The following is a 27888-nucleotide window of genomic DNA, read 5'->3' on the forward strand; positions in this document are numbered from 1 at the left end:
CACTGGAAAATGGGAAGACTACATTAGATAATAGTAAAAATAATAACAATTGATATTTACTAAGCTTTATTCTGTTTTAGACACTTGGCTAAGTCATTCACACGTATTATCTCATTAAAACTTGTAATAACCCTATGAAGCAGAAAGTTTATTGTCCCATTTTATAAGTGAGATAAATGAGGCACTGAGAAGTTAAGGAACTTGTTCAAGATGATCTTTAAAATTTCCTTGTAGTTCCAAAATGCAAACATCATACACAGTGTTACAAAGATGGATTAAAATAATAAAAATAATATAAAAGCATATTTTATTTCTTAATTTCAGGTCATTTTTTTTCCTTAAAGAAAAAACTATGGCCTAAACAAAAAATGGCTAGAATATATCTCAATGATAAGATTAATTAAATTTAGATAGTTATCATTCTAAAAGAACAGGACATGGTAAGAATGATAGATGAAATAAAATTATTGTCAAAATAGTGAGTCAGACATCCAGAAAGAAACAAAAGTCTCCAACTATAAAATGTGGAGTTTTTGGTTAAAAAAGAAAAGAAAATATGAAACGATTTAAGTTGAGTTTCTCAAGCTTGAAAGATATATTTTTTCCTGATGGGTATATTTCAATCTTGTTTTACAACGATAATCATGTTATGTTAAGAGTAAGTTATGATGCTCCATTTAGAATACCATTTGAAAATGTTCAACTCTATGCTTAAGCTTTATTACCTCTTTTAAATGCAGCACACTTGAAAATGTCTGGAAATATAGTCTTTCCCAATAAGTAAAAATGAATGGTCAATGAAGCAATTTTTATTTCCATACTGTATAATGAATAGCTTTTCATTACTGAAAGAAAATGATACAAATTCAACAAAGCTTATACATTGGTAGTGAAGTATCCTTCACAGTTTCACTGCAATATACCCTCTAAGTGGATTTGACTAAAGAACCAAACTGCATTTTGCATCTAAAAACTGTAGTAAAAAGGAATTTTTCTTGCTAAAAGTATTATCATAATTAAGGATGAAAATTATTATTATAGGAAGGCAATAGTCATTAAATAAATTAAAAGCATCTTTGAACCTTTTCCATATACATATATTATATATATATATATTTAAAATTGCCATTGACTGTACAAGTATTAAACATTTACAGAAACTGTGGAAAGCTGAAGGGAAGGACTGGCTTTTAGAAAACAAGGATCATTTTATCACTTATAAACTACATTAAAATACAACTCAGAGGAAAAAAGAGCTATACAGAAAGGTCCAACTTACCCAAGATTTCTTATTTAATCTCTTCTTTAATCTTACACATCAGGTGTGCATAGCTATTCCTAACCCAACTTTGATTCAATAAGAAGTCAATGCCCAGACATTAGTTACTTGTTAGCACAGAGAAAAGTGAAAGCAGAAAGACTAAACTGAAAAACTAAACTGAATGAATTATACAAATATTTTTAATAAATCAGACTCTTAGCAGTATTACTCACATTTGATTGCCTATGAAAATATTAAATGGGCAATAAGAGTTTTATTCAGAAATATTAAGGTAAAAAATCTTAACATATAAATGATCATCAGTTAATATACAGCAAAGGGAATGTAAAAATTTATCTGGAATGTTATAGTCCTGAGATCTGAGGAATCCAGTCTTCCAGTTTAAGTTCTACAATCCCAAATCCTGTAAATTGTATATTATTTACACAGGTTACAACAAAGTATTTTTAAAATATTCTAATTGACATTGGCAGTCCCTTAATTTGAATTCAAGAGAACAGTTATTGAGAAAAAGAATTCTTTTTATCAAATAAAAAAATTAGCCAGGCATGGTGGCGGACACCTGTAATCACAGCTACTCGGGAGGCTGAGGCAGGAGAACTGCTTGAACCCGGGAGGTGGAGGTTGCAGTGGGCCAAGATCACGCCACTGCACTCCAGCCTGGGTGACAAGAGTGAAACTCCATTAAAAAAAAAAAAAAAGAAAAAGAATTATTTTTTTCAGTAACTGACTGTGTGTGTGTGTGCACACTGCATGGGGTAGAGAGATTACTTGTGGGGGAAGAGAGAGAGAGAGTATTATGCATGATTTAGCAAATGGAGTTTATAATTGTAGCTTCTCTTTTCATGAATGCCAATTTAATAATTTAATATCAGGAGATTTCTAAAGCTTCTGTGTAGGAATTATACAGAAACCAGTACCCAACAATTTGTAAAACAGGCACTTACTCAATTTTCTAACTACTCTTAGTAAATCTGTATTAATTAAAATATTAATACATTTACTTCAATCTCTACTACTGAAAGATAATCTTGCTTTATTCTTTGGGAATAAAACTCTTCCAATTTAAACCATAATACATCCTCAATTCAGTAGTAAAATGATAGTTACAAAGCACCCAGAAAAACTGCTGGTTAAAACCTATTTCCATTGCTAAGAGATTACCCAAGTTCTTTCATTGTGTTGTAATTTTATATCAATTGCTACTTAAAATATAATCTTAACTAGTTAGTACCTGTAAATTTTATTATGTAGTGGGTTTTTGGCCATTGTGGGGTGCAATCTGTAATAACTAGGCACTGATTCAAATTAAGAAAGGTAACAAACAGGCATTTGGATATAAGAAGGCTAAGAAGTGATACTGGGAATTGCCAGAAGTTTTGGTTGATACAGCTCTAGAAAAAAACCTAAATTTAGAATTTCACCAAATCTACCAATGAAAAAGTTTTCTTTATTGAAAAACAGTACGATCAGGATGGTGGCCACACTCTGGCCCCCTTCTATCATATACTTTTATTTTCAAATGTTTGAGAACATGTATTAAAAAGTAATTTTATCCTCCATCTCACTTTGAATCTTTAATTTTATGCTACTGTAAGAACTAGAAGAAAGCATGGTAACTCAGGCACCAGAACTTCACTCATTTTTTTTTAGAACTGGTGTGTGTCACTCACAGAATTAACACACACCCACACCAACATTTGTGTACCCCAAGGTGTCAAAGAGCTTCTTTTCGTGAGTTCTTCTTTTAATGGGTTTGCAATAAAATACCACTTAAACCAAAGCGAATGCCATACTAATTTACAAACAGTGAAGTATCGGATGTTCTTGCATTTAGTTTATTAAAAGAGGGACTTACAGTGTTTTTATATCTATCACTATCATTCCTTCAAGGAAGACGGGTGTGAAATAGCTGGAATTATAAACTTAACCCTTCCAGCTCATGGCCAGCCTCTTCATTTTACCAGTGAGGACACTAAAGACACACAGGTAACACAGTGCCTTTCACAAAATAGATGCTCAAAACATATTTATTAAATGACTGAACCACCATAATTAGCTACAGGCAGAGACAGAACAAACTCCACGTCTTCTGATACTGCACAGCCTCCAAAATGGCTGAGATATTTCTAAGTATCAGATAAGACGGAACTAAAATGAGGATTAACCACAGATTAACACCAACAATGATCTACGGCCTGAAAGCATTTCCATCACACAAATAAATATAGTGAGAAGAAGGATATTGAAATAATTTTGAAGAGTAAAGTTATAAGAGGACACATATATGTATGTGACACATAGAAATGGAAAGCAAAGACAAACAAGTGTCTATATTTGATTCCCATACCTGGCGAATAATGTTTTGTAAGCTTTGCTAACTTGTAGATTTCGTGACTGAGCCAAAAGCCCTGATCTATGTGAAAAAGTGCCTGACTTAGATGTGACTGAAGAATGATATTCAATGTTCGGTTATGGTTAAATTGGTCATTTAAGAAGATCTTCAATATTCTATCAGTTTTTGGGCCTCAACCTCTACCAATAACTTCATAGGAAGTAAAGGCGTATCAGGAGAATTAAAGAGTTAATGGCTTTAGGAAGGATTTTTAAATTCAATTTAGAATAAATAAAAGCATTTGTGAAAAAGAAGTACAAAAGAGGAATTATACTTGTGTTTTCAAAAACTAGGTTGCTGATTCCTTTTTCTGGTAGGAAATGAAATGAAAACAACTGTATTTGCAATTAAATAGCTGGGTCAAGTGGTAACTCTCTGTATATGCTCTTGAATTATTCTATCATATTTGGCAAAGTTCTTATAACTGAATGGTGTTTGCCAAAATATAAAATTAAAAAAAATAAAGAATCCTGTGTAAACTGAATTATAAAACCATATTAAGCAAACCATCCTACAGAGGGCACAGGCACCTGGCGCATGTACGCACATACATACACACTAACGCTCAGCATAAACTTTCCATTACACTTAGACAATGACTTGTGGAGGAAAAACAAGGATAAACAAGAGTCTCAAGAACTTAAGGAAAACATCAGAGTTGATTATTTAGCACTTTCTCAGGATTCTAAGGCAATAAGCCTAATTCAAAACGTGAAATTGTTCTCTATTTCCCATTAGTCATTAAATGAGATAAATGACAAGCTATTGCTGCTTCTCCATTCTGTTTTCAAAGAACATTACAAAAATAAACCAGTGTGTTCTCTAACAGTTCTAAAAACAGTTTGATAAGTTGTTGTGTTTGATTACAAAAAGAGAAATAGATGTCCATATTTACTAAAAATCTTGCTTTAAGTTACATTCAGAAACAAATACAGTTCTTTTCCTTGGTGGCAATCTTCAGTCTATTTGCTCATTCCCCTCTGACTATAGAAATAATCTTTTGAAACAAAATGCATTGGCAGTGCAAAAAAAAAAAAAAAAAGGAAGAAGTCCATAAAAATAAACTAATGATTGAATTAAGCATTCAAATGAGTTCTTTGCCAGGTTATCTGCAAGCGCAAGACTCTACTGTCATGTTAGGGTATACTTTAAGCACTACATTCTTATTTTCATCAAAGAATAAAATACTGAGCGAGGACATCTTTTCTGGTACACAGCAAGGCTCAGGAATCCCAGGAACGACCCCCACAGCTCTCACTATACTCTGGATGGTAGCATGATTTGATGGCTTCAAAGACTAGAGAAAGAAATGAAAGAAGAACACATATGTTAGGTGGAACTGCGTTTCCACTCCTCAGTCCTCATTACACAAAATGCTTATCTAATGAATTTGTTTCAACAATTTAATAAAACCTCTGGCATCATTATACATTAAGCCCAATCGCCTATCCCACCACTACCAAAATGGTTATTATTTATTAAGTGCCTGCTGCATTCCAGGCATATTATATGTAGTATCTCTAATTCTTACAACAAAGCTAACATTTCTTACATTTTACAAAGGCTCAAAAAGCTTAAACGACTTATCTAAGTTCAAATAGCTTGTAAATGGTAGAGGATTTAAACCAAGTTATCTCAGCAAGAATCATTTAATTACTAACAACTTAGCCCCCAAACATGGAATTAATACACTCTACGGTGTTTTCAATAACAGGATTGAAACAAAAAATGATGCGTTATTGACCCTACATTAATCAAAATCCTAACAAGCACTCTATTTAACAGAGATACATTATTGCCACTGCTATATTGATATTTAGGCATTGTTGTTAAAATAAAACCAAGCAGGTCAGAGGGGTATTGATTTATTTAATTTAATAGTTGCCAAGATGGATTGGATGGTTACTATTCCAGTATGTAATTATTCAACTCTCCTTAGAAGTACAAACTGGGGGGTAAGAAGACCACACCATTGGCCACTGGGGGTCACTGTTGCTCCACTGGTTTAGAATTAGGCATGGAGTTGTGTTCTAAGAGTGGGCCACGTCCTCTGGGAATTCCCTCTGGGAATTATGAGGGCCTAAAGTTATCCTATGGATACCAGAACTTTCACCAAAGAAGCCTGAGTAAGAATCTTTTCCCTGAGAAAATGCCAAATGGGACCACTAACATTCGTGTGAAGCATGTGGTTTTATTTAGAGAACCCCATACAGCTCTGCTCTAGCTAAAAGTACTAAAGGAACAGTCATTTTTGCAAGTCCAGAATGTTAGGTATTGCCAGAGTGGTAAGAACTTCCTAAGAGATGCCCCACTGTGCAACACCTGTGTTTCTCGATTCCTCTTTTAGGCAGGTGAAAGTAGTTTTGTGTTAAACACATTGAGAAACAGAAGTTTGGTAACTTGCCAGAGACCAATTCAGGAGTAGGACTTTGACCAAAACTTTCGCTTTTTAATTTCAGAACTTTGAGCCATGTTTCTCATGGCTCAGAGGAACCCCGCCCCAGTGGATTGGTATTTTAATTTCAAACTCCTAAAACTCCCAGCATGGGAAACTGGAAGAAGTTAAAACTTTAAGGGTATATACAAACCAAGGGAGAAGAAAATAATATAGAAAGCAGGCATACTCTTAAAAAAAAAAAAAGAAAAAAAGGATTATTTTTGGCAGAGAAAGGTTAAATCTCATCCCATCTTTTAATATCAATGAAATAAAATCCATACATCAGACTTCAACTTTATTGTGATTAGGCATAAGTAACTAAATAATTAGACTTAATGATGGGCAACTGTTCTTACTTTTTTTTTCCTAGAGATTTTCAGTATATGTTAAAAAGACTGGTTAACTTTGAATTAATTAGCTTTAATTCATTACAAAGCAAGTTATTCCTCCCTTGAGGAGAGGAAGTCCATGCTGTTTTATTTTGCACATTGTATGCCCTGCATCACCAATAATATCTGTGTAACTTAAACTACAATCAGTATTGTACAACAAATGTCAGTAGCCATTGCTTGTTATTGCTATTGGTAATTTCTAAGGAAAGCTTTTTCAGCCATCCACTTTTCTCTACTGATTTAAAGTTATTTTTATGACTCAATAATCTAAATAGCTTGTCATAAAGCGAAAACTTTTAAACCAGATTTTCCAAAATTATTCTGTTATTTTAATGTTTAATGACTCCTATAATATTTGAATTTTATACAAAGTGGATCAACTTAATTAGATGAGACCTTGGGTGCTAAATTCTGCTGTGCATTGCTGTTCCTGAGCACCTAGTATAATCTAGGCATGGAATAAATGCTTGTTAAATGGATGAAATACTTAAAAGAAACAACATACCCTCCATTTTTATCCATTTCTGTGGAAATAGTTCCTATCAACACAAATACAAGTTTCTGTGCAAATGACCTGGTGCAGATATGGAAAATATTCATGGGTGTTTCCTAGGAAAATTCCTGTCCTTTTTTTTTAAAGCTTCAAGTAACAAATGATAGATTCAGAAACTATGAGTATATGAGTAGTCTCTAGTGGGCTCACTGGAATTCGGACAGAAGCCCCTGATTCTGCATTGGTGTATCTTATCAGGAACCTCTCAGATTACTAGGAAGTTTCCCCTGCTTTTTTTTTTCTCACTATGAAATCCTCTGATCAACCTGCCATTAACAGAAATAATTACATCGTGCACAAAAGATCCATCCGGTAATTTGCTGGTGTAAAGCATATTGCCAGTCCGGAATTTCTGTTTGTTTCTGAGTTCAGGTCATGTTTCTCATGACTCTTTATTAAACAAGTTAAGAAATTAATATATCAATTACTAATGCATATCTGTGGTATTTGCCTTACCAGCTCTTTCTAATGAGGGTGAAGCACGACTTCAATAGCAGTTAGGTAATTTTTTGCTTAAGTAACTTAGCACATCAAGATTTAATGTTTTTGGAGTTCATTTTTATGACCAGAGATTAGAATTGGAAGATTCAGGAAATTAATTGAGGTTGTATCATTTTGAACGCATTAAATGTGAATTTCTTCTTTGTATGGAATACTTGGTTCAAAGTGTTTAGATTCTTTGCTGCCTAATTCTATGTGTTTGCTATTTATAGCTTTTGCAAAATTCCTTGAAAAAAAAAAAAGCAAAACTAACTTCTCTTGGATCTTTGTCAGTGACAACAGCTCAATCACTTTCATTTGAAATTTCTGTTTTCCATCTCTTCTAAGGTGATGAGGAGAGGCAAAGGTATAGAACTTGGCATTAACTGTATGGGTATTTTTCATCTCATGGCAGAATTCCAAGAATCTCTCTCTGGGAGAACAGATTGGCTGTAAGGGCTAGAAATCAGAAAAATCCAAACTGCCGTGTCTGTGAATGAAATCTACAATGGTCAGGCCTGCACCTGCCAAGCTGTGTATGATGTCCTCGAGTTGAATTTGATTACAAATCATTAGCAGGGGAGAGCATGTCATCAGCTAAGAGCCTTCATTCCTGACCTGGGCCATGGAGTTTTACTCCACAATTCTTCCAGTCCAGCCCACATGGGTGTGATAGCCCAGAAACTATCTAATTGGAATCAGTGAAAGGGCAAAGCCTGGAATTTGGGAAAGGCAGAAAGAACACAGCTGTTCTGAATTAGAGAACAGGTTGTCAACTTTTGCAGACAAAAAGCCCTGCCATATAGAACACTCTTTGGCTCAGGAGGCCAAAAGAAAGGAGGGCCAACAAAGCAGTCTAGCCTGGGGGAACTTTCTCTGGGGCAAAAACTATATCTAAAGTCTGAAAGGTCTTTGGCACCTCAGTTATTCCACATGTTTTGTACTGATCTGACCAGTGGCCTTGATTCTCCTCTGTTGCTTAGACTATATTTTTATTTACAAAGTTCACTCTGGTTGCAGTATTGGACACGGTGCAGATAACAGGGATGTTTATTAATTACCCCTAATGTAGCAGCTTCATTTGGCTGCATGTTTCCCATCTTTTTGGTCACCGTACCACTTGAAAGACACAAGGCGTGGAAGGCTTAAAGGGAACCACTAGAAACCTTTAAAAGTTAAAGAGATACACACAAGGTGATGAGAGATTGAGAACTCTATGTAACAGCCAAACTTCCACTCTCAACTTGGCAAAAGGAAATCTGAAGCTCAGAGAGAAAGCTCCACACTTATCCCTGTTATGTCTCCCTGGAGTTCTGATGCCCTTCCAAGTTTTGACAAATATTATGATGAGTTCAGTTGCTGCAACTGATGCTCTCCTGATTCTCTTACTCTCCAAATAAACCTCCCTGGAAGAGCTCACGGGCGGTTGAATGCAAAGGGAGAAACCTATTTTCAGCTTTGTGATGTTTGAAAAGGGACTAGAAACATTTAGAAAACATTTTCCTGCCTTACAACTTTTATTCCCTTGATCTCGTTTCCTATGTAGTCTTTCTTCAGAGTCCTACGTTTGCTTTTCTTTCTCCTCAGTCTCAGAAATGGCCGTGAATAATAATGCCAATAACAGGTATTTATTGATAACCTACTATGTGCAAGGTGCTCTACTGTCTCATTTTTCCACTGTTTTTGTTATATAGAAACTATTATTTTTACTATTTACTATTTGACCCATTTCAGACTGTAAAAATAACTTGTAGAGAGTCTGAATAACTTCTCCAAAGAGTCATAGCAGGTAAGTGGTAGAATCAAGATTCAAGTTAAAAGGATTTGACTTTTATTTTTGCTACTCAAAGTGCAATTTGTGAATCAGCAGCATCTGCATCACCTAGGAACTTGTTAGATATGCAGAATCTTAGGCTCTACTCCTATATCCACTGGATCAGAACCTACATATTAACTAAATCCAGGGCAATTTGCCAGGACATTAAGGTTTAAGATGCCCTGCTATGACCAAGCGTGTACATTTAATTATTCTTCTGCACTAACATACTTCTCTCCTTAAATTTATTTCTGCTATTTTTACCTTATTCCTCATCAATTCTTAAATTATTATTCTTTAGATCACTGAGAAACATGATGGAGCTCTTCTGAAGTAACAGCAGGTTTCGGAACAGTAAAAGCAGGTAGAACCAATAAATGAGAGGGACAAATTGGAAGTAATTGTGGTGGGGTGGATACCAAATCAATTCTCCAGAGCTAGAGGTTCAAAAGCAAACTAACAGAGTATCTCTGCATTATCATGGCTTCCTGAGTCCTGAAGATTGTAGTCAGGAGAAAAGGGAAAAACTACTTCCCCAGGCTACCCAGAATATATTACCCTTTATAAGTGAGAGGGATTATTTGGAAAACTTCGAGACCCAACTAAAGTCAGTCATCCTGGGTTTAAAGACAGATTTTGAAACCATTCTTGCCTCTCAATGCCACAAGGCAAGCCACACTGTAAAATAAAGACTCATCACTGCTTGTTACATTTGTCATCTTTGTTGTGTGTGTGTTTTTTCATGTTATCTCATTTGAACAACTTTGTTTGATCAGTAAAATATCCTTTATGAATATTTAGACAAGATAAGGCTCTTTATATAATTGCAAGTGTATAGAATTCGTACTTTGTGTTTGGGTTTATGAAACATAAAATGATCAAAAATCCTTGGGAAAGAAGGGGTCTTAGAGAAGTATTATTACAAGAAAATAAAATTTCAATCAAGTTTATGGCACTGAAAAGGCTAACCCAGCCTTGTGCTGTCAGCCCTTTGCTTTTTTTTTTTTTCTTTTTCTTTTTCTCTTCAGAGTCAGGGTCTCACTGTCTCACTCTGTCACCCAGGCTGGAGTGCAGTAGTGCAATCAGAGCTTACTCCAACTCTTGGACTCAAGTGATCCTCCTGCCTCAGCCTCCAGAGTAGCTGGAACTACAGGGGCATGCCACTGTGCCAGACTAAAGCCCTTTGCATTTATGTTTGTTATGCTTGTCATCCCAATGATTATAACCAAGTGCTACACTTGGCTAGAACATGAGAACGCTATTTTAGAGATGCATAAGCAGAAGTTGGTCATTTGTTGAGACAAAGGATTTTTCCTTCATTATCATACAATAGCAAAAATGGACTTGTTTCAAATTTTGAAAGAAAAAACTGTAGTCTTCCTCTGAATTCTGTTCCTTCAGCAACTTTTTTTTTTTTTTGGTATAACAGAGATATAAACTGCTACAAGCTGAGAATGGAAGTGCACCAATAAGCTTAACTGAAGGCTGAAGAGTGCCACTATATTTTACTATAGAGGGTACTACTGAAACTGTAAATTCAAAGAGAACAGTCACTTGAACTTGCCGTGCAAGTTGGAGGTGGGGGTTGGAGAGACTTCTGCAAATATATTTGTCAGGAGACTGAGAACTGATATGATGAAGTTCAGACCTTATGGATTTTCGAAGAGATACAGGTAAGCTCTGAAAGGTTGAAATTAGTCTTGGCAAAAGTTTACAGAGTCATCATATTCTATGTTGCTTTCCTTTTCTGATGTTTAGCAGTGAAGCAAATGAAATAAGCACGTAGTGGATTTCATGAGGCCAGTTTACCTGAGTCAATCCTGATCCTGACCTCTGTGGGGACAACTTAGCTCACAAGAGGGTATTTATTAAAACATGTTCTGCATTAGGGCATCAATCCCATCAGCTCTTCTCTGTGCTCCCATGACATTCACTTATTCCTTGAATACTCTTCCAAGGTCAGCCTTCTACCATTTGGGGCTTGCTTACATGGACAGGTGCAGGTTCACACACAACCATGTGGCTGAATATGCACCATGTTGAGAAGCAACACAACAAGTATGTTTCACACATATGTTTTTTTCTCATATCCTTCTTTATACCAATACTGACTTCATATTACTTTAACAACCATTAAAGGAAAACCAAGAATAACCATATTACCTATTATGGTTTAGAATGTAGTAAATAAGGGTCCCAGTGGATTTTGCAAATGGAAACACAAACACTTACACAAACCCCCTATATGCATACTAACTTAGTCAATGTGTCTTTCTACTAATGGAAATAGGAAGTAAGTACAGGACAGAGAACAATGGCTACCTTTGGCATGGGGAACTGGCATGCTCCAGAGCAATAATAGGCATCAAAGGACTTGGGGGAGATAATCCATTCACTCCAGCCAATATCTGCAAAGTCTACTTTGAGGTATCTCCTGGCGCAATTCCGAGGTTCAATCCACTGCTTTCTCCTTGCCTTTTTCAGGGTCTGCTCATCAAATTGGAGTGTCTGGCTCTTCTGATGAGGTCCCTTTCTCTGTTTCTTTTTATTCTTACTCTTTTCAGGGGGCTGAGTCTGAAGGGTCTTGTAAGGCTTTCTCTCCTCCCACACCTCATCCTTTTTATACTGGTATTCTGCCCCAGGAAGCTCGTTGTTCTGCAGAGGCAGCAAGACCCCAGTAGAGCGCTTCTTCCTCCGTTCAATGGAAAGGGCAGCTCTGATGTGGCTATCCCATTTGGGAACAGTTCCAGTGGGAAAATTCCGGTGTCCTTGTAAGCTCGATACCACACTTTCTGGCTCAGAAATGGCAGCATCATTGGCATATACCAAGATATAAGGCTCTGGAAAAGGTAACCTCCTCTTTGGCAGCTGGTGTCCCTTGGACGTAATGTTAAATCCTATGAGGAACTCTTCATTTTCTTTGGCCTTCCTCAAGAATTGAGTGATATCTTTAGACAGCCAGGACATAATATCTCGATGAGATTTGGCCATATCCACTGACAGATGGCCAAGGAGTTGACTTTGGTTTCTGCTGAATTTGAGGGTCCATGCAGAAAGATCAATCTGAATGTGTTTCCTCTGAGCATGATGGGAGCATCCTCCAGACACTGGACAACTCAGGCTGATGTTTCCTAGCTCTCCAATACAGAAATACAGTGTGGCAGACAAAATGTTTTCAGACTTGGTTAGCGATGTCAGATTGAAGATATACAGTCCTTTTCTTTCAAGAGTTTCTAGGAAGGAAAAAGAAAGAGAGTAAACAGGAGAAAACAAGACCATTACTTCACTATATGACAATTAACTCAAAATGAATCAGAAACCTATATATAAGAACTAAATCCATGAAATTTTTGGAAAGAAACCTAGGGGTAAATCTTCATGACTTTGAATTTGGCAATGGCTTCTTAGATATGAAGCCATTCTTAGATATGACACCAAAAGTGTAAGCAATAAAAGAAAAAGTAGATACATCAATAAAATCGGTAAATTTATAAAATAAACTGGACTTCATTAAAATTAAAAACTTTTGTATATCAAAAGACATTGTCAAGAAAGTGAAAAGACAACTTCCATAATAAGATAAAATAATTGCAAATCATACATTTGATAAATCTAGTATCCAGAACATATAAATAACAGTTACAACTCAGCAATAAACAGACAAAGAAACCAAATAAAAATGGGAAAATGCCTTGAATAGACATTTCTTCAAAGAAGATATATAAATGGCCAAGAAGCACATGAAAAGATGCTCAACATCATTAGTCATCAGGGAAACACAATCAAAATCACAGTGAAGTACTACTTGATACACACTAGGATGACTATAACAAATAAACGAAAAAACCCAGAAGGTTACTGAGAAGGTGGAGAAATTGGAACACTCTCAAATTGCTGGTGGGAATGCAAAATGGTTCACCTGCTGTGGAATACTCTTTGGCAGTTCCTCAAAAAGTTAAACATAGAATTATTATGATTCCGCAATTGCTCTCCTATGTATACACGCCAAAGAATTGAAACAGGCACTCAAATAATTACATGGTTATAGCAGCACTAGTCACAATAGCCAAAAGTTAGAACAGCTCAAATGACTACCAATGGATGAATGGATAAAGAAATTGTGGTATATCCATACAATCAAATATTATTCTTCCATGAAAAAGAATGAAGTACTGACACATGCTACAATGTGGATGAACCTTGAAAAAATTATGCTAAATGAAAGCAAGACATGGAAGATCACATATTGTTTGATTCCATTTATATGGAATATCCAGAATAGTAAAATCCATAGAGACAGAATCAGATCGGTGTTTGCCAGAAGCCAAAGGGAGGGGCTAATGAAAAGAAACTCCTTAGTGGTTACAGGGTTTTGTTTTAAAATTGTGGAAATATTTTGGAACTATATAGACTTGGTGATAGCACAACATTGTGAGGGTATTGACTGTCATTATATTGTTTACTTAAAATTAGTTAAATTTATACTATGTGAATTTCACCTCAATTAAAACAAAGCAAAACAATTATGCAGTCTCTTGCTTTGGAGGCTTCCTGGAAGTGGAATAAAAAGAGAGTAATAAACAGGAATAATTTTAAAAGACAAAAAAAGGTTAGCAAGGATCAGCCATTTTAATTACTTTGCTCTTTCCTTTACTGAAGCACCATAAATGTGTGAAAAGCTCAGAGTTATGGAAGACTGTCAAGACTTATTCCTACAAATTTGGCAATGTACTGTAATAGCTTTTTATCTGAGGCACGTATAGCCTACGGGCTACAAACACAGGGTTTGGAATTACACTCACCTTGATTCGAGTACTCGCTCAGCCACTTACCAACTTCACAACATTATACAAGCTAATATTCTCATTCACAAAGTGAGACAATATCTACCTCCCATGTCATCAGAATTAAATGAGACATGTATAAAGCAGTCCATAAAGTGTCTGTGAAGTGTTTCTTAAATATCAATTATTATTGTTATTAGTTCTGGTATTAACAGTCTTACAGGGATTACATCTTCTTCTACCTACTTCAAAAAATGTAGGATGAGGCCAGGTGCAGTGGCTCATGACTGTTATGCCAGCACTTTGGGAGGCCAAGGCAGGTGGATCATTTGAGGTCAGGAGTTCAAGACCAGCCTGGCCAACATAGTGAAACCCTGTCTCTACTAAAAATACAAAAATTAGCAAGGCGGTAGTGGCACACACCTGTAATCCAGCTACTCGGGAGGCTGAGGCAGGAGAATCGCTTGAGTCTGGGAGGTGGAGGTTGCAGTGAGCCGAGATCACACTACTGCACACCAGCCTGGGCAACAGAGTGAGACGCTGTCTCAAAAAAAAAAAAAATTGTAGTATGCTTGATAAGCATTGGGTAAGCAGGATCCAATGCATCTCAATATTCAAATAATACATCTGAAAAAAATAAGGCATACTGCAAAAATGTCAAAAAAGATAAAAAAAGAATGCTGTTGTGGAGCTTGTTTGAAGTTTATGACATTCCATAAATTTAAGAGTTAACTTTCTATATAGTGCAACAAAAATGATTAAAATTGTTCACCCATACTTCCAATTCTTCAAATCCAGAAATGAGAGAGAAGAAGAGAATGAGAGATTTATTAATAGGTGCAGAATTCGATTCCTCCCCTTTAGCTCATAAAACGAGATCCACAGGACTGAGGTTAGAACTCTGGAATCTCCCATCCTGGGATCAGTCACCAGAGCCTAAGCCCTTCTCCATGCACTTGTTTCATATACATATTTGTTTCAGAAACACACACGCAATTGTGAAATTATGTTCTTGATCAAAAACATGTTTCAGTAAAAACAAAACATTTTTATAAAGATGTGGAAACTTAAAATGAGTTCATTGAGTCCCCAAGCACAAGGGAAGTGCAATGGGAAACATATTCTATTCATTTTTAACACTGTGTGAAGGAAAAGGAGGAAACTGCCATTGGTGCACATTTGTATAATCCATGACACCAGGATAATATTTTACAGACCTTTATAACAAAGCCATGGCATCAGGACTGTTCAGAGACTTGAGCCTTAATTCATACCAGTCACCGGAGCATATACTTTTACCCAAATTTCGTGTAGCAGCTAGAAGTTTAAAGTGGAAGGAAGAGAAGCCACTCTGTTCTAGGTATGTGGCAATCCAATGGTTGCCAAACAAACATGCTGGCAGGGAATAAATGATCTCCAAGGGATATGAGTGGCAGTAACTTAATGGGTAAACCAATCCTGCCCTTTGCCCCACATTTTGCTTCAAAATATTTTCTTCTTTCAAACATGTTTCCTTCTAGTCACCTTGTGACCTGCTGTTAATTAGCCTCTACCTCTGTGTCTAATCTACAACATCGTTTTGTAAAAGTCTCAGAATCTGTCTTACTGCCTCTTCCAATGGCTCTCATTTTAAACCAGTGCTTTCTTATGAAGTCAAAGCCCATTGGTCCAGTTGCAATTTCACTACAACCAATAGCAGCCCTCAGACAAATAACCTAAGCTCTTTAAGTTTTGGTGTACTTATCTATAAAGTGGGTCTAGTAGTAGCAACTATAGAGTTGTTGCGAGGATTAATTGAGAGAAGGCACATAAAACACACAGAAAGTATTCAATAAATGTTAGCTAACTAGAACTGTGGTTTCCAGTATGATAGTATGTAGCCACTTACGTTCAAATTGAGATGTGCTGTAAGTATAAAATACATACTGAATTTTGAAGACTTGGTAAGAAAATGAATATAAGATATCATAGCAATACATTTTATATTAAGCCAGTGTGTGTTAAAGTGACTTTATTTAACTATATTGCATTAAATATATTATTAAAATTAATCTCACTTGTTGCTTTTCACACTTTGAAATGTGGCTACTAAAATTTTTAAATTATATATGTGACTAACATTTGTGGCTCCCATTATATCTCTATTGGATGGTCGTGGTCTAGAATAATCACTAGTTTTGTAGTCAAAATGGAAAGGAAAAAAAAAAGACTATGCCATGATGATAATACAAGCTGCCGAAGGTGTTAGCTATGCTTGGAGCAGAATTGGGAGCCATTAACTTTACCCAGGTAGAGGCAAAGAAACACACAGGTAGGAAGTAATATTTGGACCAGACTTTTAAAGATGAAGGAAGAAGGAAATCTTGGCGAGGGGATGGAAGGAACACATTCTAGCAGTATGCAATGCTGTATGTCTGGAAGCTTTTGCAAAAGACATGTTGCCAATGTTTTAAATAGAAAATATAAAAATACTTACAATTAACTTAGTTATTGAAGTTCTAGTAGTTCTATAGAATTGAAGTTCTAGTGAATGTCTAAGTCATCCAAGTTGAGCAAGGAATGGCCAATCTGAAGGCTAACCAAAGGCATTATGTTATGCCCAACACTTGATGTGTTTGCTCTTGTTATTTCCACCTAGGCTAGGGATCTCTGCCTGTTCTAGATCCTCTCCCTCCTGGGTTTAAAAAAAACCAAGAAGCAAAACAATAAGCTAGAATTATCAGCCATTTCACAAAGCATTCATTGACTTTGACTTTTCTAACCCATACTTTATTTTTGCCTTCTCTGATTCTAAAACATTTTATTTTTGTGTAAGTTAATGATCTTCTCTCCAAAGCAACTTAACAAATAGTTGCTGAGCATTCACAATGGATGAAAAAAATTGTAATAAGCGAGCAGCATGGGGTCAAGTGAATGTATATGGAGAAGTAAATAAGAATGAGGTAAACGGCTTCCTGCAAATAGCAGTGCATGATAATATCTACTCAATTACTTTCATGCTCTTTTACTTTTTAGATTTTATATTAACTTGTAAGGTGAGTAACTTTCCATACTTATGAACAGAAGATTTGCATTGTCTCTCTCTTCCCCATGAGTTGTAGCACAGCTTTATCTATGCACACAAATATCTACGTTTGAATATCAGTAAATAAAAAATACCTTAATATTCACCTTTTCTAGTCTTCTGAAATATTCAGATACTTATCTATTGGGAATGATTGAATCAAAAACCTGAAGTGTACTTCCTGATTAATAAGAGCAAACCGATATAATAATGATTAAAAAAAGGGTGGATTTTTTCAGGTTACAAAAAATACTTATGCGTTTTTAGGCTGTGGATAGTATTCGGTACTAGAAAATATTAATTGTATGCTACACTGATCATCTAAATATATCTGGAATTGCATGCCTCATTTTGGGTGCTCTCATTCTAACCAGTTTATTAATGCAGAAGAGAGCAACTTGGAAAGTAACCCAGATGTTGAGGGGTCTGGAAACTATCTCATAGATTTGAGTTGAATAAATAAGAAAACATTGCCTGGAGGGAGAAAAAAAAGTTTAGCAATGACATGAGAATTATTTTCCAATATTTAAGGGACTGTGGAGAGATCAGGGTTTTTCTTTCCAGTGTCAAAGATGAGAATGCAGTCTAACGGTGATAGTTAAATGGAGGCCAAATCCAAGCCAATATAAGTCATGACTTTCAAACTGTTTTACTTAGTGAGATCCATCTGTGGGACTGGGGCAACTGGAGGTAAGTCAAGACTATTACAGGAGGATGGTTTTATGGTAGAGTAGAGTGTGAAAGTAAACGAGAGAACCTCTCATCCCTTGCAAGTAACTATAACCGGCTTTGTTTTCTAGCTTTCCCCAAAGAAATATTTTGATGCCAAAATGTGACTACCAATAGGTGGTGCTATTTTCTTACTGTTTGCTGGCACTGGCACATGGGAATGTATTTACTGCAGCCTAGTTAGGGTTTACCATTAGCATTATAATCTTATGTTTTGAATTTTCTAGAGTTTTAACACCTGAGAATTGAAAAGGAGGTTGGAAGTCAGGTGAGTTTCTGAACAAGCCATACTCTCTTTTACACACTTGTTGGGACTTTGCACCTGTTGCTGCTTCTCTCTGCAATGTCTCTACCCACGATTTTTCTCCTTGATAATCCAGATTTGTTTTTTAAGGCAAGGCAGAGATACCATTCCTGGATGCAAGCTTGTCATGACAACCCATTTCCTTGGCTAGGATCCTGCCTCTATTACCATTTTCATTACACCTTTGCTCCTTCTTAAGGCCATAAGTTCCTTAAAGACAAGGCTCTAAATTATATCAGACTCTTCAGCCTCCAACACAGGGCTTGACCCTAAAGCTTTTTTTATATGCATGAGCAAATTTAGTTCAACCTACTCATTAGAGAAATGCAAACATGAAGGACCCTAGGAGTTAGCAAGCTAGCTAGCAATTGACTTTGGAGAGAAAGTCAGATAGGCGTTTTAAAAGGAGTTTGATTATTAAATAAAGGTAGAAGATTTATTTCTGTTTTTATCTAAAAACAAAGCACTTGCACCTGATGAAACCAAGGACTCATTTCAGGAAGTCGGGTTCTGACTTCGGGACTTAAGGCCAGCCATGCTATTGCAACACTTCAGTGCCTCTCCAGGAGTAGCTGAGGCTGTGTCCAGGGAGTGGTAAGGGGAAGTTCACCTTTGTGCTGGCCCACACAGAACATTTGCAAGGGGAATTAGAACATACAATGGAAAGCTTTCTATGTAAAGTCTGATTTTAAAACAAATAGACTAAATGAAATCTTGATGATTAGCTAAATCCCCAGGAAGCAGGGAAAACATTTTAGTCATACAGAAAATATGTGACAAAGAACAACCACCTCCCGCTGCCCCAACTTCTTTCTTCAAACAAAATACAGCTGCTAGAAATGCCAGGGGTGCCTAGGACAGGGACACATCCACCCTCAGTCACTGGCTGAATATTTGCTGCAGATTACTTAGTCAAGATTGCAGCATCCCTGTGCTGCCTTTAACTTTCAGGCACAGGCAAAAGGAAGAATTTCTACAAAGAACACAAAGTCATAGAATTGTGTTTCTCCTGCATAGTCCCAGTCAAATGACTGTGCTTTATGGGATCTCAAAACAACCATTCTCTATGTCCAAAGTAAAAACAGCCAAAGATGATATGATGTATGTTTTTCTAGAATAGTAAAATGTTCATTAATCAGTTTATCTACTCTTAGCCTCTGCCCAAAGGCATTCCTAGACTGTGAGTGCTGAGAGGGCAGACCTATGTTCTATAGATCTTTGAATTCCTAGTATTTCACACAGCCTGGAGCACTTAAGTCCCAAAAGGTATTTGTTAGGTGTGTTGAATGAACAACTCTCTAAACTTAACAGATTTAAAAGTGTTTCCTACTTAACACCAAAGCATAAAAACTTTCAAGTAATTTCAAGTTCCCAAAATCAGCAAGAGCCCTTCTTGGGTATAAATACCATATGATATTTCCTTTCAGTTCATTAGAAAAGAATTATTATAATCATTGTATATGAAGTAGAATAGTATTGCCATTTAATATATAAATGGTAAAATGCCCCATAAGAAATTCCTTCAAGGCAAGTTTATTTTTAAAGGATATTTGCCTGGCTGATAGCTTTTGAACTATCTCATCTTTTCTCCTGAATATGTAACTCAACTCAACTGAAGTATTTAGTGAGTGTCAACTACATGGCAAACTGTGCTAGGTCCTCAGAACACAAAGATGAATTGAGATAGACTCCATGTCCTCCAGGGACTTGCTTTGTAGGCCCCTGCTCATACCATATTTTTCTTCTAGCAAATTTATTATATCATAAACTCTCTGCAGCTATGAGTGAAGGGTAAGCAGTCTTGATTAACTTATTTTGAAGACTTCTTTATGGCAAAACCATCATAAAGGCAGTAATATACCTTCTAAGGTATATATTTTAAAAAGCTTACCATCATATAAGTCAATAAACCATTTGTTTATGGATAGGCCCACTAAAAGGGCCAGATGAGATCAGGAATAACATGATAATCAATTCTAGATTTTAAGAGGCTGGTTTTGATATAAAATACTCAAAACTCTAGGGACAGAAGCTTAGAGCAGTGTTTCTCAAATATGGATCAGAATCTTGTACATCTGGCTTTTTAAAACACATATTTCTGAGCTCCATCACCAGAGTTTGATTCCACGGGTCTAGTATGGGCTAGAGAATTTCTAACAAGGTTCTAAGTAATACTGATGCAGCTAGTCCACGAACTATACTTTGAGAAAAATTAACTTCAAGAAATCTCTCTAAAAAAGCATAACCCTACATCCCTCAGCCACCATGGTCAGGACAGAAAATAGTACATTTGTTGAATATAGGTTTGGGATATCATAGATTGCACAGATGATTACCAACTATTTTTACATCATCATCTGTGCTACAGACAAGTACATATTATCAACATTTGAGATATGTTTAATGCTTTGTGGAAAGCCAGAGGGAAATAATCTCAAAATATTAAGAATGTTAGAATACCTAATTTATATAGGACTTCTAAACTTTTAAAGCATCTTTGCATTCACTTTGTCAACTGAGTTTCACCATCTTTCTGTGAGACAGGCACAGGAGGTATAATTTAACCCATTTGATAGATGAAGAAACTGAGAATAGCAATATTAGATGACTTTACTTCTTAGCAGTTCAGCCAACCATGGAAGTTAGATCACCTAACACTTAGCTTTAGGTAATAGAAAAAACAAAACACTAATAATCTTTTCTCTACTTGAAAACCATTTCACTTAACACCAAGTACAGCAATTAACCTTAATTCATCTTTAAATTAATTTCATGCAACTAAAGAGAAAGGTTTTTGAAGGAAAAGCAAATAATAGTATGTTGGACAGTTGGTTTAACTGTAAAATGAGAGGGCTGAACAAAGAACCTTATATTTTTAAATTTATTGAATGTAATTATTTTATAAAAGAGATATTTAACAGTACCTTAGTAAAGTAAAAAGAACTAACTGAAGCTAGTAATAAAGTGAGATCATTTTGCACACACACATATTCATGGTATGCCCAAATACAATCAAGGTACTGCATTTACCATGGTTCTATAGCCATGAAAAGATGGCTTTTAAAGAAATATAGATCATTGAAAGAGTCAATAAAACCACCGTGGTCATTTGATTCTATGATCTACATGCTGATGTTTTAGATAAACAAAGAGGAATTCATGCCTTTAAAGTATCATCCCTTAAAATGTGTGTTATCCAGGAGTACTGCTGTATATGCCATCATGCTAAGACACAACCACTGCTAACATGTAGATAAACTAGTAATTTTATTGGCTGTTACATATATTCCATATATGAAAGCTTTTTGGGTTACATTTCATCTTTCACTACTGTCAAAAGTAGATATGATCCAGGTATACTTGTATTACTTGATTAATATAAAGTCAATATTTCTATTACAAATTCTATTTTCATGGATTCATAACATAATCATAAAAATTTACTCAACTGAAACATGGCATAGAAAAGTCCGACTTAAGGTTATTTGTGATGCCAAATGTCTTTCCACTACTACCCCCAAAATAAAGACATTAAGACACTAACTGATTATTAGTATATACAAATTTAGCATATGGGAGAATCATCAAAATTTGGGGAGAGATGTTCTGTTACTGAAGCACAAAAATCCTGACTAGCCAAAAGAAAATATATAACAAGTTGCTCAAGCATTTTCATAAGGTTTTTTGATAGGTGTGATATTTTTATTATGCCTATTAAATATAACAAACACTGGGGATTTATAATATAAGGAATTTGATTGACATCTTAAGTAAATGTGTCTTTCATCAAGGTAGTAATGGTGATAAAACATTAATAAAGTGATATATATGATCATTAGTGAATTTTTCCACAAATAAACTAGCTTTTCTTTTTAAAGCATAATACCTGTGTGAAACAATGAATATTAATCTTATAGATGAAAATAATGAAGAACTCATAAAGATATAGGAAAAAATAAAATTTAATGACAGAAGATATCTAAAATTACATTCAGAGACGTTTATGACATAAAAGCAGGAAGATGGTATAATGCCAATTGAACCCAAGTCCAAAATGTAATAATATAAGTAAACATACTGAGATAGGTACTGCATGGGAAATGAAAAATGAGACAGTGTTCAGTTGAACCACTGTTTTCCCAACTAGACATCTTAGAAGGACATTTCTGTAAAATGCTTTCTCCAGGAGAAAGTATTCGCCTTTTATGGGGACTCATTAGCATTTAAAGGTCTTGAAAGGTCCCACAACAAAGAAAATTGATCACGTTTTCCAAGTTTGACCATGGGGCCCAATTTTATATAATACCTGTTAACATCTTGCAAAGACCTGTTTTTGTGACATTTTCTCCTACAAAATTAGATTTGGCTATTAAAAATAATAGGTTTTGAGATGAGCTCAGTATGTTTGAAAAATTATCTGGCAAATACATCATAGTACTTGCTTCTGCTTCCATTAAAGGAAGGACTTGTTTTCTTGAATGCTTCTTCCAAATATAAAATTATATGATGCAAAAATGCTTAAAAGCAGATTTGATATTCATGTCCCTATTTAATTTTTAGAAAAATCTGAACTCATTCAATCAAATGCTTATGAGCTTCCACTACTTAGGTAAAATGTATGTAACCTTCTAATTCATTCTGAATTATTTATCTATTTCTAGTGTACAAATATTCCTTGAGTGAATTATTTGCTTAGGAGATTTTTTTTTCATTGACCCCTATGGTCAATGAAACACTTGGTCTCTTCAAGTGTTTCTAGGTAAACAACAAAGTTAAACTTAAATTTTTTTATATGTAATTCATTCCCTTTCTCCTTTGCATTAGCATGAATAATGAAGAATTCATGACATTATGATATTTTAAATGTCAGAGATTATGAAGCTGTCTTGTTTGTTACAGTAAAAACTTCATTAAAGGCTATCATGTATTCAGAGTAGTGTGTAATTCAAAGCAGCTGCACACCCATCTCCTCTTCCCCAGATGTACTATTGTCCTTTAAATGAAAACATCAGATTATCCAAGTACTTTTAAATTTCAAGCCTAGTTTCTAGGTGCCAGGCACTTCAAGGTAACTACATTTTAATAGTTTTTCTAGTCCCTTAGCATCAAACCTATCAAAAATGATGTTTTCCCACTGGTTCCACATATTTTGAAGGAATGGCTCCTATTGGGATGATCATTCAACACTTAGTTATATACTATCTTTGCCGAAGCCTTATATTTTAGCCTTATACTTCAGAAACATTTCAATATTATAATTACTTATCTTAAAAGTACTTTGGTCATAGGAGGAAAGAATCTCCTCTTCCTCATTGCAGGAAAATATTCACTTGTGGGGCTGGATTGCCTCAGTTATTTTTTTAAATCTATGAAGTATGTGAGATTTTTTAAAAGGTGACAAGTACTCACTAAAATGTGCTATTTTGGTAGGTGCATGTCATAAATAGTGAAAGTTTCCTAACAACATGTGTGCTTTAATTGTTTTTCCTAAAGAGATTACATTTGTCATTAAGAAAAGGAAGATTAAGTGACTATGGGAGTCATGAGAAAGTGATGATCCTAAAGTATCTTAAAAGATCAAGACAGAAGAAAAATTCATGTAAAATATTCTTCTTTATCATATAGTAGCCAGAGACAACTTAAACCAAAATCAAAATAAATGCTAATTTCATATCCTTCTGTCTTCCTTCACATGGTGTATTTTTATGAAGCTGACCTTCTCTGTCACTAATAGATTTTGTAAATTACCTTTTGCAAAGGGAAAGATAAAACCTATCTTTATGTAAACCCTTCCACACGACAAAAAAACTTACAAGCACTCCAAACTTACGGTTTTGGCACACCAACTACATAGCATTCAGGGAGGAGAAAAGGGTTTAGCAGGAAGTGTATTTAGGATGAATGCCACCCACCATCAAGTAATGGTTTAAGTAGAAAGTAATCAGAGGGAGACCACAGCAGCTAAATTTCAACTGAAGATATTCTAGGTTTAGAACAATAAATAATTTTAATCAGGTATGTACCAAGGCACAAATAGGACTCTAAAGCTATAACTCAGCCTGAATAAGCACTCAGAGGCTGCCGGATCAGCAGCTGCCCCATACACAGCACACCACCTGATCTTCCATTAAAATTTCTAACGTCTTCAATACAGAGAAACCCATATGTTCTAAAACTTAAAAACTCTGGACTGGAAAACATATCTACTATATTAATTTAGACAGCATCTTTCACCTACAAGGGAACATATGTCACAAGGTGAAAGGGTGTTATGGAAATGCTGATATGGATGACGAGAGAGGGACACACATGAAAACCTTAGCACCTTCCTAGAGTCCTGCCTTATTAGAGCCAGAACTGCCTTATAATAGTCTTTTTAGTGTGTTAGTAACTAAACACTCTTGGAAGGGGCCCAACACGAACCACCTCACCAGGAGCCTCAATGAGGTAACATGACACTTAAGCTTCCACAAAAACCAGTGTCTACATTTGATGAATAAGTCATTAAGACAGTCTCTAGGATGCTAAAGGGATTACTTTTCTTATCAGGGCACACAGCCTTGTATATATGCATCAAGCTGCAACTCATCATTTCAAGGGAATGTCTGGCCTCCATATCAGAGTTTATTATTTGATGCTATGAGACTACAGTGAGGCTGATAAGGCACACTCTGGAATACTGCAAGGAATGAGTTGAAGCCAAAAAGAATATGGTGCCTGAGTTGTTAAAATCTTTATCCATGGTTAACTTAGCCTAAAACAAATAAAAGCTGTACAATACGTGAATGAAACAAATTCAAATTCTACCTCCAAACCATGTGGTTCATTCTATAAGTGAAACTTGTTAATCCCAAACATATTGTTTTTTATCTTAGGGGCCTCAGCTACTCCCTAGCAATATAACCAAGAAAACAAATATCAAGATAAGAGTCATTTGAGTACCTTCATTTTTGCCACCTGCCTAGCTCACCCGACTTCCTTTCAATCCTTGCAACTCCCACATGAGTTATTCACTGAGTTATGCCCCTAGAGTTGCACTAAAGTAAACAGAGTATTCACTGGTGTAGTCAGCTGTCAGGACAGCCTCCTCCAATGGCTAGGATACTGTGGATAACACAGAGCAGGTTTCTTTTTCCTTACTGGTGGTGCTCTCCTCACAGATCATGCTCATGGTTTTAAGAAGAAAGTAAAATCTGGTTCAGTTCAGTCTCTAGCTAAAGACTTCTGCATTAGGAAGCATAATTCACATCTATTGTAAATGTCATCATGCCTGTAAGCTCTGGAATATATTTACACAGACAATGCAGGGCTTTCCTTGATGAATGCCTTAGTTTTCCCTTTTTCCAGGAGTCTTGCATATCAAAACTTTGGGAGATTTCTTTCTAGTGATTCTGACAGTATTGACTGAGGCATGGCCTCATTTTCTTGAAGATTCTTGGCTATTGTTCAACTGTTCACTGAAGATAGGCTTTGCAGTTACATTTCCCCTTATCATGAATGTAGTGAACAAAAAAGCCTGGTGAATCCTCAAAGCATAAAAACAGAGTTAGTGTCCAGGAAGCTTTCCCTCAAGCTGTTAACACAAGGGAGGGAGGCTGTTAGCATAAGTTATTCCCTTCACCACAGGGGCTAGGAGAAACCTTGTTAAGCCATGAATTTCAGTCCGAAGTGATCTGTGCTGAAAAATGGGATGAGCAGATTTTCTTGGGCAGATTCCAAGAGGTGTTTACATCCAGGGTTGCTCCCTCCCCTTGTCTCCCAGCTCCTCCCAGGATGGATGGTACAACCCCTGTTTACCCAGATGCGTTTTAAATAATCGAAACACCCAAGCACCTGTTTTTTGGGTTTTTTTTTTGTTTTTTTGGGTTTTTTTTTTTTGGCCACTAAGGAACTATCAAGTAAAGTGTCAAATATAGTACAGTAACACAAAGGGCGCGAATTAGGAGCGGGTGCAATATCTGGAGAAGCGACTGGGGAAGGAGAAAAGGAGAGGGGAAGGCGTCTTATTCAAGTATGATTTCTCTCGGGCCCTGGCATTGGCATAAAATGGCATCTGCCTCTTAGTAAACATGGCTAAAGCCCAGTCCAAAGGAATTTCCGCTGGCCGATTTAGGAATCAACAGAATAAGGTACCCTAGAGGTGCTCCAGTCACTCAGGGCAGGAGGCCTCACAGGCATGGGGTGTCGCCCCTTCCCTTTTTCCACGAAGCTCCTCCAGCCTACCCCTCCACTGCTCCGCGCCCTTCATTCCCCCTCTCACTTTGGATTTGAAAACTGGGCTTACAGGAGATGCAGCTGGCGACACGCGGGGTGTGACTGGACGGAGGAATCCAGAGGGCAGCTGAGGAGGGCGGAGAAAGGTCTCTAGGCAGCGCCACCAAGCAAGGGGCAGACAAGGAAGCTGTGGGGGGTCCTGGGAGAAAGCTGGGGCGGGACCACGGGAAGGGAGTCTCACCTCGCGCACTCACCTGCTGCTGCCGCCCGAAAGCTGCGAACCGTGTTGCCTTCGCGCAGGGGCCGAGGGCGCCAGGGTTGCGAGCCTCCCTCCAGGGAGCCCGGTGTCCAGGCCGCCTGGACCGTGCTGTACCTGTCATAGAGCCGCAGCATGTGTTCAGAGACCTTGTCTTGCGGCTGCAGCTCGGAGTCCGGGCCACCACCTGCCGTGCGGTCACCTGGCACAGCTTTGCGGAGCTCCGGGAAAGGTGGCTTCGGTCTCTCTCCCTGAGCCAGGTTCACGCAGAAGCAGCCCAGCCACAGAAAGAGCAGCCTGCTCGCCCCAGCCATGGCTAGGTACCCGCGCGGCGCGTCGGCTCCCGGCGTCGCTGCGGGACACTCCGAAGGCGCAAGGAGCCGGCGGCGGAGCCGAGGGCTGAACTCCAAACCAGCTGGGGCGAGGGCGCACGGAGCCCGGGACACGGCCGGGTGCAGCGAGATAGCGGCCAGCCCCACTGCGCTGACCCAGCGCAGCCTGACAGGTGGGCTCTTCCCCAGCAGCTGCGCGGACCTCACCCGCGCAGGGCGCTGCGGGCACCGTCTCCACTCCAACGCTGAGAAAGAGCTGTAGGTCGCGGCGTGTGTGGCCCGGGTGTTTTCAAGATCTGTCTGTACCTTCCCTCCTCGCTTTATTTTTGGGAACACCCGGCCAAACTGGCCGCGCGAGGGACTAGGACTAGCTCTGTTTTGGGCGCCAGGTCGGAGCCGGGGCTGTGCGCAGCGGTCCGGAGGGCGCTCGATTGCCTTTTCCAGGGATTGGAACAGCTGCGGCGCGGCTGGTCCGAGTTTTTTAGTGTACGTGTGTGTGTGTGCGCGCGCGCGCGTGTGTGCGTGTGTGTGTGTATGCGAGAGAGAGAGAGACTTAGTTCTTTCGCTCTCTAGCTGATCTGTAGAGTCCTCAGCCAATCTCTCCCACTCCCTCGTCCTCGCCCTCTTAGCTTGCACCAGGCTGGGATAGAAGCAAGGGAGGGGGGGAGTAACCAGAGAACTGGCAGCGGGAGGGAGAGAAGAGGAAGTAGGGGTGGGGATGGCTGGGGAGAGGAAGGGAAAAGGAGATTCAGGACTAAAGAAATGGTAGGAGGGACGGTTTTTTTGTTTTGTTTGTTTTGTTTTTGTTTTTGTTTTTGTTTTTTTAATTCTCCAAGAACAGTGGCTGTGT

General features: G+C 37.3%; 1 protein-coding gene across 1 annotated transcript; it reads right to left on the reverse strand.

Moving 5' to 3' along the window:
• Positions 1-793: 793 nt before the first annotated feature.
• BMP3 (bone morphogenetic protein 3) lies at positions 794-27888 on the reverse strand. The gene is made up of 3 exons (XM_003832270.6): positions 26705-27888; positions 11678-12588; positions 794-4974 (listed from the first exon to the last, which is right to left on the reverse strand). The coding sequence occupies exons 1-3, from the start codon at positions 27018-27020 to the stop codon at positions 4783-4785; spliced, it is 1419 nt and encodes a 472-aa protein (XP_003832318.1). The 5' UTR covers positions 27021-27888; the 3' UTR covers positions 794-4782.

The sequence above is a fragment of the Pan paniscus genome, chromosome 3 (assembly GCF_029289425.2).
Source record: "Pan paniscus chromosome 3, NHGRI_mPanPan1-v2.0_pri, whole genome shotgun sequence".
Lineage (NCBI taxonomy): Eukaryota > Metazoa > Chordata > Mammalia > Primates > Hominidae > Pan > Pan paniscus.

Coding starts and splice junctions, on each gene's coding strand:
- BMP3 (XM_003832270.6), bottom strand. CDS start 27,020: ATGGCTGGGGCGAGCAGGCTGCTCTTTCTGTGGCTGGGCTGCTTCTGC. Junction 12,589..26,704: donor CTTTCGGGCGGCAGCAGCAG/GTGAGTGCGCGA, acceptor TTTCCTTCCTAG/AAACTCTTGAAAGAAAAGGA. Junction 4,975..11,677: donor GCCAGTTCCCCATGCCAAAG/GTAGCCATTGTT, acceptor TTCTTTCTCTAG/TCTTTGAAGCCATCAAATCA.